This window comes from Salmo salar, chromosome 18 (assembly GCF_965601325.2).
Source record: "Salmo salar chromosome 18, fSalSal1, whole genome shotgun sequence".
Taxonomy (NCBI): domain Eukaryota; kingdom Metazoa; phylum Chordata; class Actinopteri; order Salmoniformes; family Salmonidae; genus Salmo; species Salmo salar.
This window is the reverse complement of record NC_138308.1, coordinates 98,761,422-98,776,160: the sequence shown is the minus strand read 5'-3', so window position 1 is coordinate 98,776,160 and position 14,739 is coordinate 98,761,422. Positions and strand designations below refer to the sequence as shown.

General features: G+C 49.5%; 1 protein-coding gene across 1 annotated transcript in view; it reads right to left on the bottom strand.

The window, feature by feature from the left end:
• The window catches only part of LOC123732445 (endothelin receptor type B), an 18,091-nt gene extending 4,735 nt beyond the window's left edge, over positions 1–13,356 (bottom strand). The window contains exons 1-6 of the mRNA XM_082964606.1: positions 13,092–13,356; positions 12,629–12,991; positions 7,729–8,889; positions 3,652–3,779; positions 3,403–3,410; positions 2,761–2,834 (exon numbers count right to left, since the gene is read on the bottom strand). Of these exons, the coding sequence (XP_082820732.1) occupies positions 2,761–2,834; positions 3,403–3,410; positions 3,652–3,779; positions 7,729–8,280 (762 nt within the window). The 5' untranslated portion in view covers positions 8,281–8,889; positions 12,629–12,991; positions 13,092–13,356. The remainder of the gene's footprint in view (positions 1–2,760; positions 2,835–3,402; positions 3,411–3,651; positions 3,780–7,728; positions 8,890–12,628; positions 12,992–13,091) is intronic.
• Positions 13,357–14,739: the final 1,383 nt, after the last annotated feature.

The window sequence follows — 14,739 nt, the reverse complement described above, 5'->3', positions numbered from 1 at the left end:
TGCTGAATACAACAGGTGTAGGTAGACCTTACAGTGAAATGCTGAATACAACAGGTGTAGTAGACCTCACAGTGAAATGCTGAATACAACAGGTGTAGTAGACCTCACAGTGAAATGCTGAATACAACAGGTGTAGTAGACCTTACAGTGAAATGCTGAATACAACAGGTGTAGTAGACCTCACAGTGAAATGCTGAATACAACAGGTGTAGTAGACCTCACAGTGAAATGCTGAATACAACAGGTGTAGTAGACCTTACAGTGAAATGCTGAATACAACAGGTGTAGTAGACCTTACAGTGAAATGCTGAATACAACAGGTGTAGTAGACCTTACAGTGAAATGCTGAATACAACAGGTGTAGTAGACCTCACAGTGAAATGCTGAATACTACAGGTGTAGTAGACCTTACAGTGAAATGCTGAATACAACAGGTGTAGTAGACCTCACAGTGAAATGCTGAATACAACAGGTGTAGGTAGACCTTACAGTGAAATGCTGAATACAACAGGTGTAGTAGACCTCACAGTGAAATGCTGAATACAACAGGTGTAGTAGACCTTACAGTGAAATGCTGAATACAACAGGTGTAGGTAGACCTTACAGTGAAATGCTGAATACAACAGGTGTAGTAGACCTCACAGTGAAATGCTGAATACAACAGGTGTAGTAGACCTCACAGTGAAATGCTGAATACAACAGGTGTAGTAGACCTTACAGTGAAATGCTGAATACAACAGGTGTAGTAGACCTCACAGTGAAATGCTGAATACAACAGGTGTAGTAGACCTCACAGTGAAATGCTGAATACAACAGGTGTAGTAGACCTCACAGTGAAATGCTGAATACAACAGGTGTAGTAGACCTCACAGTGAAATGCTGAATACAACAGGTGTAGTAGACCTCACAGTGAAATGCTGAATACAACAGGTGTAGTAGACCTCACAGTGAAATGCTGAATACAACAGGTGTAGTAGACCTCACAGTGAAATGCTGAATACAACAGGTGTAGTAGACCTCACAGTGAAATGCTGAATACAACAGGTGTAGTAGACCTCACAGTGAAATGCTGAATACAACAGGTGTAGTAGACCTCACAGTGAAATGCTGAATACAACAGGTGTAGTAGACCTTACAGTGAAATGCTGAATACAACAGGTGTAGTAGACCTTACAGTGAAATGCTGAATACAACAGGTGTAGTAGACCTCACAGTGAAATGCTGAATACAACAGGTGTAGTAGACCTCACAGTGAAATGCTGAATACAACAGGTGTAGTAGACCTCACAGTGAAATGCTGAATACAACAGGTGTAGTAGACCTCACAGGGAAATGCTGAATACAACAGGTGTAGTAGACCTCACAGTGAAATGCTGAATACAACAGGTGTAGTAGACCTCACAGGGAAATGCTGAATACAACAGGTGTAGTAGACCTCACAGTGAAATGCTGAATACAACAGGTGTAGTAGACCTCACAGTGAAATGCTGAATACAACAGGTGTAGTAGACCTCACAGTGAAATGCTGAATACAACAGGTGTAGTAGACCTCACAGTGAAATGCTGAATACAACAGGTGTAGTAGACCTCACAGTGAAATGCTGAATACAACAGGTGTAGTAGACCTCACAGTGAAATGCTGAATACAACAGGTGTAGTAGACCTCACAGTGAAATGCTGAATACAACAGGTGTAGTAGACCTCACAGTGAAATGCTGACTTACAAGCCCCTAACCAACAATGCTTTAAGAAGTTAAGAAGAAAAACGTGTTAAGTAAAAAATAGAAAATAAAAGAAACAAATAACAAAAAATAACAGCAACAGTAAAATAAAAATCGAGGCTAAATACAGTGAATACAGTGAACATCTCTGGAGAGACCTGAAAATAGCTGTGCAGCGACGCTCCCCATCCAACCTGACAGAGCTTGAGAGGATCTACAGAGAAGAATGGGAGAAACTCCCCAGATACAGGTGTACCAAGCATGTAACGTCATACCCAAGAAAACTCGAGGCTGTAATCGCTGCCAAAGGCGCTTCAACAAAGTACTGAGTAAAGGGTCTGAATACTTATGTAAATGGGATATTTCAGTTTTTTTTTATTAGTACATTTGCAAAAACTTCTTAAAACCTGTTTTTGCTTTGTCATTATGGGGTATTGTGATGTCATTATGGGGTATTGTGATGTCATTATGGGGTATTGTGATGTCATTATGGGGTATTGTGATGTCATTATGGGGTATTGTGATGTCATTATGGGGTATTGTGATATCATTATGGGGTATTGTGATGTCATTATGGGGTATTGTGATGTCATTATGGGGTATTGTGATGTCATTATGGGGTATTGTGATGTCATTATGGGGTATTGTGATATCATTATGGGGTATTGTGATGTCATTATGGGGTATTGTGATGTCATTATGGGGTATTGTGATGTCATTATGGGGTATTGTGATGTCATTATGGGGTATTGTTTGTAGATTGATGAGGGGGAAAAAAACAAATGAATCCATTTTAGAATAAGGCTGTAACGTAACAAAATGTGGAAACAATCAAGGGGTCTGAATACTTTCAGAATGAACCGTATGCATAAACACACACGCAACCCCCCCCCCCCCCACCCCCACCCCCCCCCCCCCCTCCACCCCCCCCCCTCCACCCACCCCCCCCCCCCCCCCCTCCACCCACCCCCCCCCCCCCCCCCCTCCACCCCCACCCCCCCCCCTCCACCCCCACCCCCCCCCCCTCCCCCCCTCTCACCGTCATGAATGGTGTCTGTGGGTTGAGCATGCAGGTCCGTATGGTCACGTTCCTGTTTAAAACAATAGGGTTACCTTAACACACACACTACCAATAGGGTTACCTTAACACACATACACTACCAATAGGGTTACCTTAACACACACACACTACCAATAGGGTTACCTTAACACACATACACTACCAATAGGGTTACCTTAACACACACACACTACCAATAGGGTTACCTTAACACACACACACTACCAATAGGGTTACCTTAACACACACACACTACCAATAGGGTTACCTTAACACACATACACTACCAATAGGGTTACCTTAACACACACACACTACCAATAGGGTTACCTTAACACACATACACTACCAATAGGGTTACCTTAACACACATACACTACCAATAGGGTTACCTTAACACACACACACTACCAATAGGGTTACCTTAACACACACACACTACCAATAGGGTTACCTTAACACACATACACTACCAATAGGGTTACCTTAACACACATACACTATTTGACTTATCATCTCACCACACACACACACCCTGATGATGTTGACATCAATGTAGTTCAGTTCCCTGTCCTTCTAGCAGGGACCAAAGGGCCTCCTATTCCCTATGTAGTGCACTACTAGGTGTCCTTTGGGACAAAACCATGGTGGTTGAGCTTAGTGTGGAGGTGACCGTGGTTGTGTGTGTGTGTGTGTGTGTGTGTGTGTGTGTGTGTGTGTGTGTGTGTGTGTGTGTGTGTGTGTGTGTGTGTGTGTGTGTGTGTGTGTGTCGTGTGTGTGTGCGTGTGTGTGTGTGTGCGTGTGTGCGTGCGTGCGTGCGTGCGTGCGTGCGTGCGTGCGTGTGTGTGTGCGTCAGTGTGTGTGTCTTACCTGTCCACGCTCAGGGCACACAAGTTGAGTACAGTGATGCCAACAGAAGCTTTCTGCAGGAAGGGGAACAGTTTACAGAGGAACAGACCAACGGAGCTGTCATCAAACGGCCATGAGCCAGCCAGGAGCTGAAATACAGAGGAGGGGAGGGTAGGATTAGAGGAGAGGAGAGGAGAGGAGAGGAGAGGAGAGGAGAGGAGAGGAGAGGAGAGGAGAGGAGAGGAGAGGAGAGGAGGGAGGAGAGGAGGAGGAGAGGAGAGGGAGAGGAGGAAAGGAGTGGAGAGGAGAAGAGAGGAGAAGAGAGGAGGAGAGGAGGAGAGGAGAGGAGAGGAGAGGAGAGGAGAGGAGAGGAGAGTTCTGTCCAAGGTTTTTCACCCAGAGAAGGGAACAGCTAAATCTAAACACTGGAGGAAAATATTCCCAAACCACTTAGACACCTATTCCCTGTTTAGTGTACTGCTTATAACCAACTCTGGTAGTGGACTATGTAGAGAATAGTGACATAGACAGACCTACAGTTTGACAGACAGTTTGAAACGTCAATGTTTGGAATGAAACAAATATCCTCTGGTTTGTTTATCACAAAACAAAACATGTTCAGTGTGTGTATGTATGTGCTGTGTATGCGTTCATGTGTGTGTGTACGTGCGACATGGGTACGCGTGTGTGGTCAGTCTCACTGTGTTATTTTAGGCCAGTATTATCAGAACACCAAGCAACACCAGACAGAGCTGGGAGAGATGAACTGTTCTCTAGAGAGACCAGACAGAGCTGGGAGAGATGAACTGTTCTCTAGAGAGACCAGACAGAGCTGGGAGAGATGAACTGTTCTCTAGAGAGACCAGACAGAGCTGGGAGAGATGAACTGTTCTCTAGAGACCAGACAGAGCTGGTAGAGATGAACTGTTCTCTAGAGACCAGACAGAGCTGAGAGAGATGAACTGTTCTCTAGAGAGACCAGACAGAGCTGGTAGAGATGAACTGTTCTCTAGAGACCAGACAGAGCTGGAGAGATGAACTGTTCTCTAGAGAGACCAGACAGAGCTGGGAGAGATGAACTGTTCTCTAGAGACCAGACAGAGCTGAGAGAGATGAACTGTTCTCTAGAGAGACCAGACAGAGCTGGGAGAGATGAACTGTTCTCTAGAGAGACCAGACAGAGCTGGGAGAGATGAACTGTTCTCTAGAGACCAGACAGAGCTGGGAGAGATGAACTGTTCTCTAGAGAGACCAGACAGAGCTGGGAGAGATGAACTGTTCTCTAGAGAGACCAGACAGAGCTGGGAGAGATTAACTGTTCTCTAGAGAGACCAGACAGAGCTGGGAGAGATGAACTGTTCTCTAGAGAGACCAGACAGAGCTGGGAGAGATGAACTGTTCTCTAGAGACCAGACAGAGCTGGGAGAGATGAACTGTTCTCTAGAGACCAGACAGAGCTGGTAGAGATGAACTGTTCTCTAGAGACCAGACAGAGCTGAGAGAGATGAACTGTTCTCTAGAGAGACCAGACAGAGCTGGTAGAGATGAACTGTTCTCTAGAGACCAGACAGAGCTGGGAGAGATGAACTGTTCTCTAGAGAGACCAGACAGAGCTGGGAGAGATGAACTGTTCTCTAGAGAGACCAGACAGAGCTGAGAGAGATGAACTGTTCTCTAGAGAGACCAGACAGAGCTGGGAGAGATGAACTGTTCTCTAGAGAGACCAGACAGAGCTGAGAGAGATGAACTGTTCTCTAGAGACCAGACAGAGCTGGGAGAGATGAACTGTTCTCTAGAGAGACCAGACAGAGCTGGGAGAGATGAACTGTTCTCTAGAGAGACCAGACAGAGCTGGGAGAGATGAACTGTTCTCTAGAGAGACCAGACAGAGCTGGGAGAGATGAACTGTTCTCTAGAGGACCAGACAGAGCTGGGAGAGATGAACTGTTCTCTAGAGACCAGACAGAGCTGGGAGAGATGAACTGTTCTCTAGAGAGACCAGACAGAGCTGGGAGAGATGAACTGTTCTCTAGAGAGACCAGACAGAGCTGGTAGAGATGAACTGTTCTCTAGAGAGACCAGACAGAGCTGGGAGAGATGAACTGTTCTCTAGAGAGACCAGACAGAGCTGGGAGAGATGAACTGTTCTCTAGAGACCAGACAGAGCTGGGAGAGATGAACTGTTCTCTAGAGACCAGACAGAGCTGGTAGAGATGAACTGTTCTCTAGAGAGACCAGACAGAGCTGGTAGAGATGAACTGTTCTCTAGAGACCAGACAGAGCTGAGCGAGAGATGAACTGTTCTCTAGAGAGACCAGACAGAGCTGGGAGAGATGAACTGTTCTCTAGAGACCAGACAGAGCTCGAGAGAGATGAACTGTTCTCTAGAGAGACCAGACAGAGCTGGGAGAGATGAACTGTTCTCTAGAGACCAGACAGAGCTGAGAGAGATGAACTGTTCTCTAGAGAGACCAGACAGAGCTGGTAGAGATGAACTGTTCTCTGGAGACCGAGACCATGAGCTGGGAGAGATGAACTGTGTCTCTAGCAGCCTGTGCCAGACAGAGCTGGGAGAGATGAACTGTTCTCTAGAGACCCAGACAGAGCTTGAGAGAGATGAACTGTTCTCTAGAGAGACCAGACAGAGCTGGGAGAGATGAACTGTTCTCTAGAGAGACCAGACAGAGCTGAGAGAGATGAACTGTTCTCTAGAGACCAGACAGAGCTGGGAGAGATGAACTGTTCTCTAGAGAGACCAGACAGAGCTGGGAGAGATGAACTGTTCTCTAGAGACCAGACAGAGCTGGGAGAGATGAACTGTTCTCTAGAGAGACCAGACAGAGCTGGGAGAGATGAACTGTTCTCTAGAGAGACCAGACAGAGCTGGGAGAGATGAACTGTTCTCTAGAGAGACCAGACAGAGCTGGGAGAGATTAACTGTTCTCTAGAGACCAGACAGAGCTGGGAGAGATGAACTGTTCTCTAGAGAGACCAGACAGAGCTGGTAGAGATGAACTGTTCTCTAGAGAGACCAGACAGAGCTGGGAGAGATGAACTGTTCTCTAGAGAGACCAGACAGAGCTGGGAGAGATGAACTGTTCTCTAGAGACCAGACAGAGCTGGTAGAGATGAACTGTTCTCTAGAGAGACCAGACAGAGCTGGGAGAGATGAACTGTTCTCTAGAGACCAGACAGAGCTGGGAGAGATGAACTGTTCTCTAGAGACCAGACAGAGCTGGGAGAGATGACTATGGAACTCTGACATAGATGTCCAAAGGGCACTATTGATACAAAGTGGAGGACAGACAGACAGACAGACAGACAGACAGACAGACAGACAGACAGACAGACAGACAGACAGACAGACAGACAGACAGACAGACAGACAGACAGACAGACAGACAGACAGACAGACAGACAGACAGACAGACAGACAGACAGACAGACAGACAGACAGACAGACAGACAGACAGACAGACAGACAGACAGACAGAGGGTGGAATGAGCAAGACAGAAATATTGAAGTGTCTTTTTAACGGGGTATGGTAGTAGGTGCCAGGTGCACCGGTTTGTGTCAAGAACTGCAACGCTGCAGGCTTTTTTCCCCAATCTCATCAGTTTCCTGTGTGTATCAAGAATGGCCAACCACCCAAAGGACATGCAGCCGACTTGACACAAATGTGAGAAGCATTGCACCCACCTGGGGTCCAAGGTCCCCTGATTAGAGAGGAACAATGAAAACAAGCAGTGGTACTGGCTTCGGGGTCCAGAGTTCAGTTTGTGAGATATAGATGTTATATTGAGCCAATTTGAGCCAGTTTCTCACAGCAGTGAAAATAGTCCTGCAGCTTCAGGAAACGCTGATTATAATTCATGGACATGTTTTGTAGGGGTTGATACATATTTCGTGAGAGCAAATCAAGACCGACATGTCAAAGTGGAAATTACAAACTTTATAAACCTTTAAAAAAAATAAAAATAATAATTATTTTAAAATTGAATACACTAAAAGCTTGCATTTCTTTCTGTGCAGGAAAAATAATGATCATCAAATTAAGATACGGCATCTGTAAAAAAAAGAAAAAAGTTTTTTTTTACCTTATAAACGTTGATGGGTATATCTATGGTGATATAGATTAGGTCCCCCAGGGCCAAGCTGGCTATCAGGGCGTTGGGTCCATTTCTCATTGTCTTATTCAGGTAGATAATCTTCAGTAGAGTGGCGTTTCCCACCATCCCTACCATGAATATCACACAGCTAATCACCGTATTTATGTATTTAAAGGCTGTCTTTATGAAGGTCACCTGGTGGCAGACAGGGGGTACTATGGGCTGGACACGGATTACCCAAGACGACGTGTTGGAAGAGGAGTGACGGGGTCCATGTTTGAGATGTTGGTGTCCACGGTCAGGGTCAGGAGAAGGTGTGGATGAGATGGGGGTATGGAGGTCCAGGGATGTGGTGTCTTGTATCAGTCCCAGGGATGAGGAGGGCTCTTGGGGGTTCAGTAGTAGACCCAGGGGGGTGTCTGTACTGTGGAAGTCTGGATAGAGGTCTGAGGCAGGGCGGCTCTGACACCGTCCCACTGTGAAGGCTTGGAACACCACCAGTACGAACAACATGGACCAAACAGGAACAGTAGAACCCATTCTGACTCTAGAACCTGTTCTAGAACGTATTCAACAGTTCAGGGAAGAGATGGAGGATTCCAGGCAGGATAGTTCTAGATTCCACAGTGATTCAGGATTCCACTAGAGAGGTTCCACAGGGATTCAGGATTCCACTAGGAGAGGTTCCACAGTGATTCAGGATTCCACTAGGGAGGTTCCACAGGGATTCAGGATTCCACTAAAGAGGTTCCACAGTGATTCAGGATTCCACTAGAGAGGTTCCACAGGGATTCAGGATTCCACTAGGAGAGATTCCACAGTGATTCAGGATTCCACTACAGAGGTTCCACAGGGATTCAGGATTCCACTACAGAGGTTCCACAGGGATTCAGGATTCCACTAGGAGAGGTTCCACAGTGATTCAGGATTCCACTAGAGAGGTTCCACAGTGATTCAGGATTCCACTAAAGAGGTTCCACAGTGATTCAGGATTCCACTAGGAGAGGTTCCACAGTGATTCAGGATTCCACTAGAGAGGTTCCACAGTGATTCAGGATTCCACTAGAGAGGTTCCACAGTGATTCAGGATTCCACTAGGAGAGGTTCCACAGTGATTCAGGATTCCACTAGAGAGGTTCCACAGGTCCTCTGGAGAAAAGGAGAGGGAATATTACTAATATGACGAAGGACAGGATTTGTGGAGGGACACAAACCTTTACTTCTGAACTTGGTTTTCTTGTACTTTCTATTTCTTGAAACTAACTGTCCAACCCCCTACTGTCCTAACAGAGTCATTAAGATTCATCCTGTTTCAATTACTGACACATAAACAATGAAATAACTCCCTCTCCCCCCACCTCTCTCTCTCCCTCCTGTCTCTCTCCCTCCTGTCTCTCTCCCTCCCCTCTCCCCCCACCTCTCTCTCTCCTGTCTCCCCTGTCTCTCTCTTTCTCATGTCTCTCTCTCCCTCCTGTCTCTCTCCCTCCTGTCTCTCTCCCTCCCCTCTCCCCCCACCTCTCTCTCTCCTGTCTCCCCTGTCTCTCTCTTTCTCATGTCTCTCTCTCCCTCCTGTCTCTCTCCCTCCTGTCTCTCTCCCTCCCCTCTCCCCCACCTCTCTCTCTCCTGTCTCCCCTGTCTCTCTCTTTCTCATGTCTCTCTCTCCCTCCTGTCTCTCTCCCTCCTGTCTCTCTCCCTCCCCTCTCCCCCCACCTCTCTCTCTCCTGTCTCCCCTGTCTCTCTCTTTCTCATGTCTCTCTCTCCCTCCTGTCTCTCTCCCTCCTGTCTCTCTCCCTCCCCTCTCCCCCCACCTCTCTCTCTCCTGTCTCCCCTGTCTCTCTCTTTCTCATGTCTCTCTCTCCCTCCTGTCTCTCTCCCTCCTGTCTCTCTCCCTCCCCTCTCCCCCCACCTCTCTCTCTCCTGTCTCCCCTGTCTCTCTCTTTCTCATGTCTCTCTCTCCCTCCTGTCTCTCTCCCTCCTGTCTCTCTCCCTCCCCTCTCCCCCCACCTCTCTCTCTCCTGTCTCCCCTGTCTCTCTCTTTCTCATGTCTCTCTCTCCCTCCTGTCTCTCTCCCTCCTGTCTCTCTCCCTCCCCTCTCCCCCCACCTCTCTCTCTCCTGTCTCCCCTGTCTCTCTCTTTCTCATGTCTCTCTCTCCCTCCTGTCTCTCTCCCTCCTGTCTCTCTCCCTCCCCTCTCCCCCCACCTCTCTCTCTCCTGTCTCCCCTGTCTCTCTCTTTCTCATGTCTCTCTCTCCCTCCTGTCTCTCTCCCTCCTGTCTCTCTCCCTCCCCTCTCCCCCCACCTCTCTCTCTCCTGTCTCCCCTGTCTCTCTCTTTCTCATGTCTCTCTCTCCCTCCTGTCTCTCTCCCTCCTGTCTCTCTCCCTCCCCTCTCCCCCCACCTCTCTCTCTCCTGTCTCCCCTGTCTCTCTCTTTCTCATGTCTCTCTCTCCCTCCTGTCTCTCTCCCTCCTGTCTCTCTCCCTCCCCTCTCCCCCCACCTCTCTCTCTCCTGTCTCCCCTGTCTCTCTCTTTCTCATGTCTCTCTCTCCCTCCTGTCTCTCTCCCTCCTGTCTCTCTCCCTCCCCTCTCCCCCCACCTCTCTCTCTCCTGTCTCCCCTGTCTCTCTCTTTCTCATGTCTCTCTCTCCCTCCTGTCTCTCTCCCTCCTGTCTCTCTCCCTCCCCTCCTCCCCCCACCTCTCTCTCTCCTGTCTCCCCTGTCTCTCTCTTTCTCATGTCTCTCTCTCCCTCCTGTCTCTCTCCCTCCTGTCTCTCTCCCTCCCCTCTCCCCCCACCTCTCTCTCTCCTGTCTCCCCTGTCTCTCTCTTTCTCATGTCTCTCTCTCCCTCCTGTCTCTCTCCCTCCTGTCTCTCTCCCTCCCCTCTCCCCCCACCTCTCTCTCTCCTGTCTCCCCTGTCTCTCTCTTTCTCATGTCTCTCTCTCCCTCCTGTCTCTCTCCCTCCTGTCTCTCTCCCTCCCCTCTCCCCCCACCTCTCTCTCTCCTGTCTCTCTCTCCCTCCTGTCTCTCTCTCTCTCTCCCTCCTGTCTCTCTCCCTCCTCTCTCTCTCTCTCTCTTTCCCCTGCCTCTCTCTCCCCTGTCTCTCTCTCCCCCACCTCTCTCTCTCCTGTCTCTCTCCACCCTGTCTCTCTCCCCTGTCTCTCTCTTTCTCATGTCTCTCTCTCCCCTGTCTCTCTCTCCCCCCACCTCTCTCTCCTGTCTCTCTCTCCTCTGTCTCTCTCTCCCCTGTCTCTCTCTCCCTCCTGTCTCTCTCTCCCCTGTCTCTCTTCCCCCCCACCTCTCTCTCTCCTGTCTCTCTCTCCCCTGTCTCTCTCTCCTCTCTCCCCTGCCTCTCTCTCCCTCCTGTCTCTCTCTCTCCTGTCTCTCTCTCCCCTGTCTCTCTCTTTCTCCTGTCTCTCTCTCCCCTGTCTCTCTCTTTCTCATGCCTCTCTCTCCCTCCTGTCTCTCTCTCCCCTGTCTCTCTCTCCCCTGTCTCTCTCCCCCCCTCTTTTTCTCTCTCCTGTCTCTCTCTCTCCTCTCTCTCCCTCCTGTCTCTCTCTCCCCTGCCTCTCTCTCTCCCCTGTCTCTCTCTCCCCTGTCTCTCTCCCCCCCTCTTTTTCTCTCTCCTGTCTCTCTCTCTCTCTCTCTCTCTCTCTCCCCTGTCTCTCTCCCCCCCTCTTTTTCTATCTTCTGTCCCTCTCTCTCCCCTGCCTCTCTCTCCCTCCTGTCTCTCTCTCTCCTGTCTCTCTCCCTCCTGTCTCTCTCTCCCCTGTCTCTCTCTCCCCCTCCTTTTCTATCTTCTCTCTCTCTCTCTCTCTTTCCTGTCTCTCTCTCTATTTCCTGTATTTCTCTCTTCCTATCCCCCTCTCTTGATCCTATCCCCCTCTTCGCACTCCCCCTCTGTCTCTGACCTGCAGTCTGGGAGCATTCCCTGTCTCTCTCTCTCTCTCCCTCTGTCTCTGAACCTGCAGTCTGGGAGCATTCCCTGTCCTCTCTCTCTCTCTCTCCCTCTGTCTCTGACCTGCAGTCTGGGAGCATTCCCTGTCTCTCTCTCTCTCTTCCCCTCTGTCCCTGACCTGCAGTCTCTCTCTCCCCCTCTGTCCCTGACCTGCAGTCTGGGAGCATTCCCTGTCTCTCTCTCTCTCCCCCTCTGTCCCTGACCTGCAGTCTGGGAGGATTCCCTGTCTCTCTCTCTCTCTCTCTCCCTCTGTCCCTGACCTGCAGTCTGGGAGGATTCCCTGTCTCTCTCTCTCTCTCCCTCTGTCCCTGACCTGCAGTCTGGAGGATTCCCTGTCTCTCTCTCTCCTCCTCTGTCCCTGACCTGCAGTCTGGGAGCATCGTCCCTCTCTCTCTCTCCCTCGTCTCTCATCTCCCGTCTCCCCCTTCCCTGTCTCTCTCTCTCTCTCCCCTCTGTCTCTGACCTGCAGTCTGGGAGGATTCCCTGTCTCTCTCTCTTCCCTGTCTCTCTCTCTCTCCCCCTCTGTCTCTGACCTGCAGTCTGGGAGCATTCCCTGTCTCTCTCTCCTTCCCTGTCTCTCTCTCTCCCCCTCTGTCCCTGACCTGCAGTCTCTCTCCCCCTCTGTCCCTGACCTGCAGTCTGGGAGGATCCCCTGTCTCTCTCTCTCACTCCCCCTCTGTCCCTGACCTGCAGTCTGGGAGCATCCCCTGTCTCTCTCTCTCTCTCCCCCTCTGTCCCTGACCTGCAGTCTGGGAGGATTCCCTGTCTCTCTCTCTCTCTCTCTCCCCCTCTGTCCCTGACCTGCAGTCTCTCTCTCCAGTACTGTGTTTCCTACTGTATAGTTATCTACCATCTGGTGACATTAATAAATACAGCAGCACATTTTATAACCGCTTATAACCTACATGTGTATATTAATGTAGCTCTTTATGACCTACCTACATATATTACAGTTTGTACTGTAGTCATACAGTATGCAATGCCAGGGGTGTCAAAATCAATTCCTGTCTCTCTGCTGGTCCTGGACGAGGGCTGTCTCTCTGCTGGTCCTGGACGAGGGCTGTGTCTCTGCTGGTCCTGGATGAGGGCTGTCTCTCTGCTGGTCCTGGATGAGGGCTGTCTCTCTGTTGGTCCTGGACGAGGGCTGTCTCTTTGCTGGTCCTGGACGAGGGCTGTCTCTTTGCTGGTCCTGGACGAGGGCTGTCTCTCTGCTGGTCCTGGACGAGGGCTGTCTCTTTGCTGGTCCTGGACGAGGGCTGTCTCTCTGCTGGTCCTGGATGAGGGCTGTCTCTCTGCTGGTCCTGAAGGGTTTGACACCCCTGTCATAACAACTACTTACATGACAGATGTATGACTTGTTTTTGTTGGTGAATAACTTAATACATTTAGACGGTCACTCACCTTGTTTGAGTGTCTGGTCTCTCAAACTCAGCTAGAGCAGAAGTAGCACAGTCCTTTAAAGATGTCCCTTATGTCTCCATATGCTAATCTGTTTGAAGAACGAACACTTGGCTTCATCTGGCTCTGTAGAGGATTAGAGGAGAAGAGTAGTGTTCTAGCGTAGAGTTCCTCTCAGCGGTGTGGTACTGACTGAGCTTTCTCCTCTTGTTGAATCTCTCTCTCTTCCTCCTTCTTCTCTTCTCTCTCTTCCTCCTCCTCCTCTCCCGTCCCTCCCTCTCTCACAGTCATGATAACACAAAATTCACCAAAGCCCCTCCTGCCAAACGTTGATCGGTCTGCCCTTTCCCCCTCCTCTCTCTCCCCCTAATCTCTCTCCCCCTTCCTCTCTCTCCACCCCTCCTCTCTCCCCCCTCCTCTCTCTCCCCCTAATCTCTCTCCCCCTCCTCTCCCCCTCCTCTCTCTCCCCCTTCCTCTCTCTCTCCCCCTCCTCTCTCTCCACCCCTCCTCTGTCTCCACCCCTCCTCTCTCCCCCTCCTCTCTCTCCCCCTCCTCTCTCTCCCCCTAATCTCTCTCCCCCTCCTCTCCCCCTCCTCTCTCTCCCCCTTCCTCTCTCTCCACCCCTCCTCTCTCCCCCTCCTCTCTCTCCCCCTCCTCTCTCTCCCCCTCCTCTCCCCCTCCTCTCCCCACTCACATGATGCCAAAAGTAAACAACCCCCCCCCCCCTTTCCCCCCCCCAGCTCCTTTCTTCCTACCTCAGCACACCAAGATAAAAAAGAACATTCAAAATGAAACTAGTTAACTTTATTTTACTGGTAGCAGCGTACAAATGACACTTCTAAGAGGTTTTACTACACTGTGAGGATTAATTTCCTGGTGATTCAGCGGCTCAGAGTCTCTATATATCAGGCTTTGTGTTGTTTTTTTGCCCCTTGGCACTACACAGCTGGGCCGAGTTTGGGAAACCCTGCCCAATATATTGCACTACTTTTGACAAGGGGCCATAGGGCACTATATGAAGGGTGTCATTTAGGACACATCATAAAGTATATGTGCTGGCAACAGGCTTCGTGTGGATTATATACAATATGTGAAGTAACACAGCCGGTCTGTCTGTCACAGTTCACATGTTTAACTCTTCACTGTACTGAGTTGGTGCACCTAACCCAGTTGTGTGACAAACAGATTCTGTTCACTGATCAAAGGGACCACTTCCTGATCCGCGGACGTCAAAGGGCCACTTCCTGATCCGTGGACGTCAAAGGGACCACTTCCTGATCCTCGGACGTCAAAGGGCCACTTCCTGATCCTCGGACGTCAAAGGGCCACCTCCTAAACTCCAAACCAGACCATGCCATTGTAGAGGAGGGGTGTTTACCAGGGTCCCAGTAGAGAATAGCTGATATCTACGACTGACCTCTGACCTCTACTCTGGTCAGGAATAGTTATCTCTTTCATCTTTCATGAGTATTAAAGGTTGGTCATAAAAGCTGCTACTGACACACACACACACACACACACACACACACACACACACACACACACACACACACACACACACACACACACACACACACACACACAAACACACACACACAGAAACACACACACACACACACACACACACACACACACAGTGCAGACATTACTG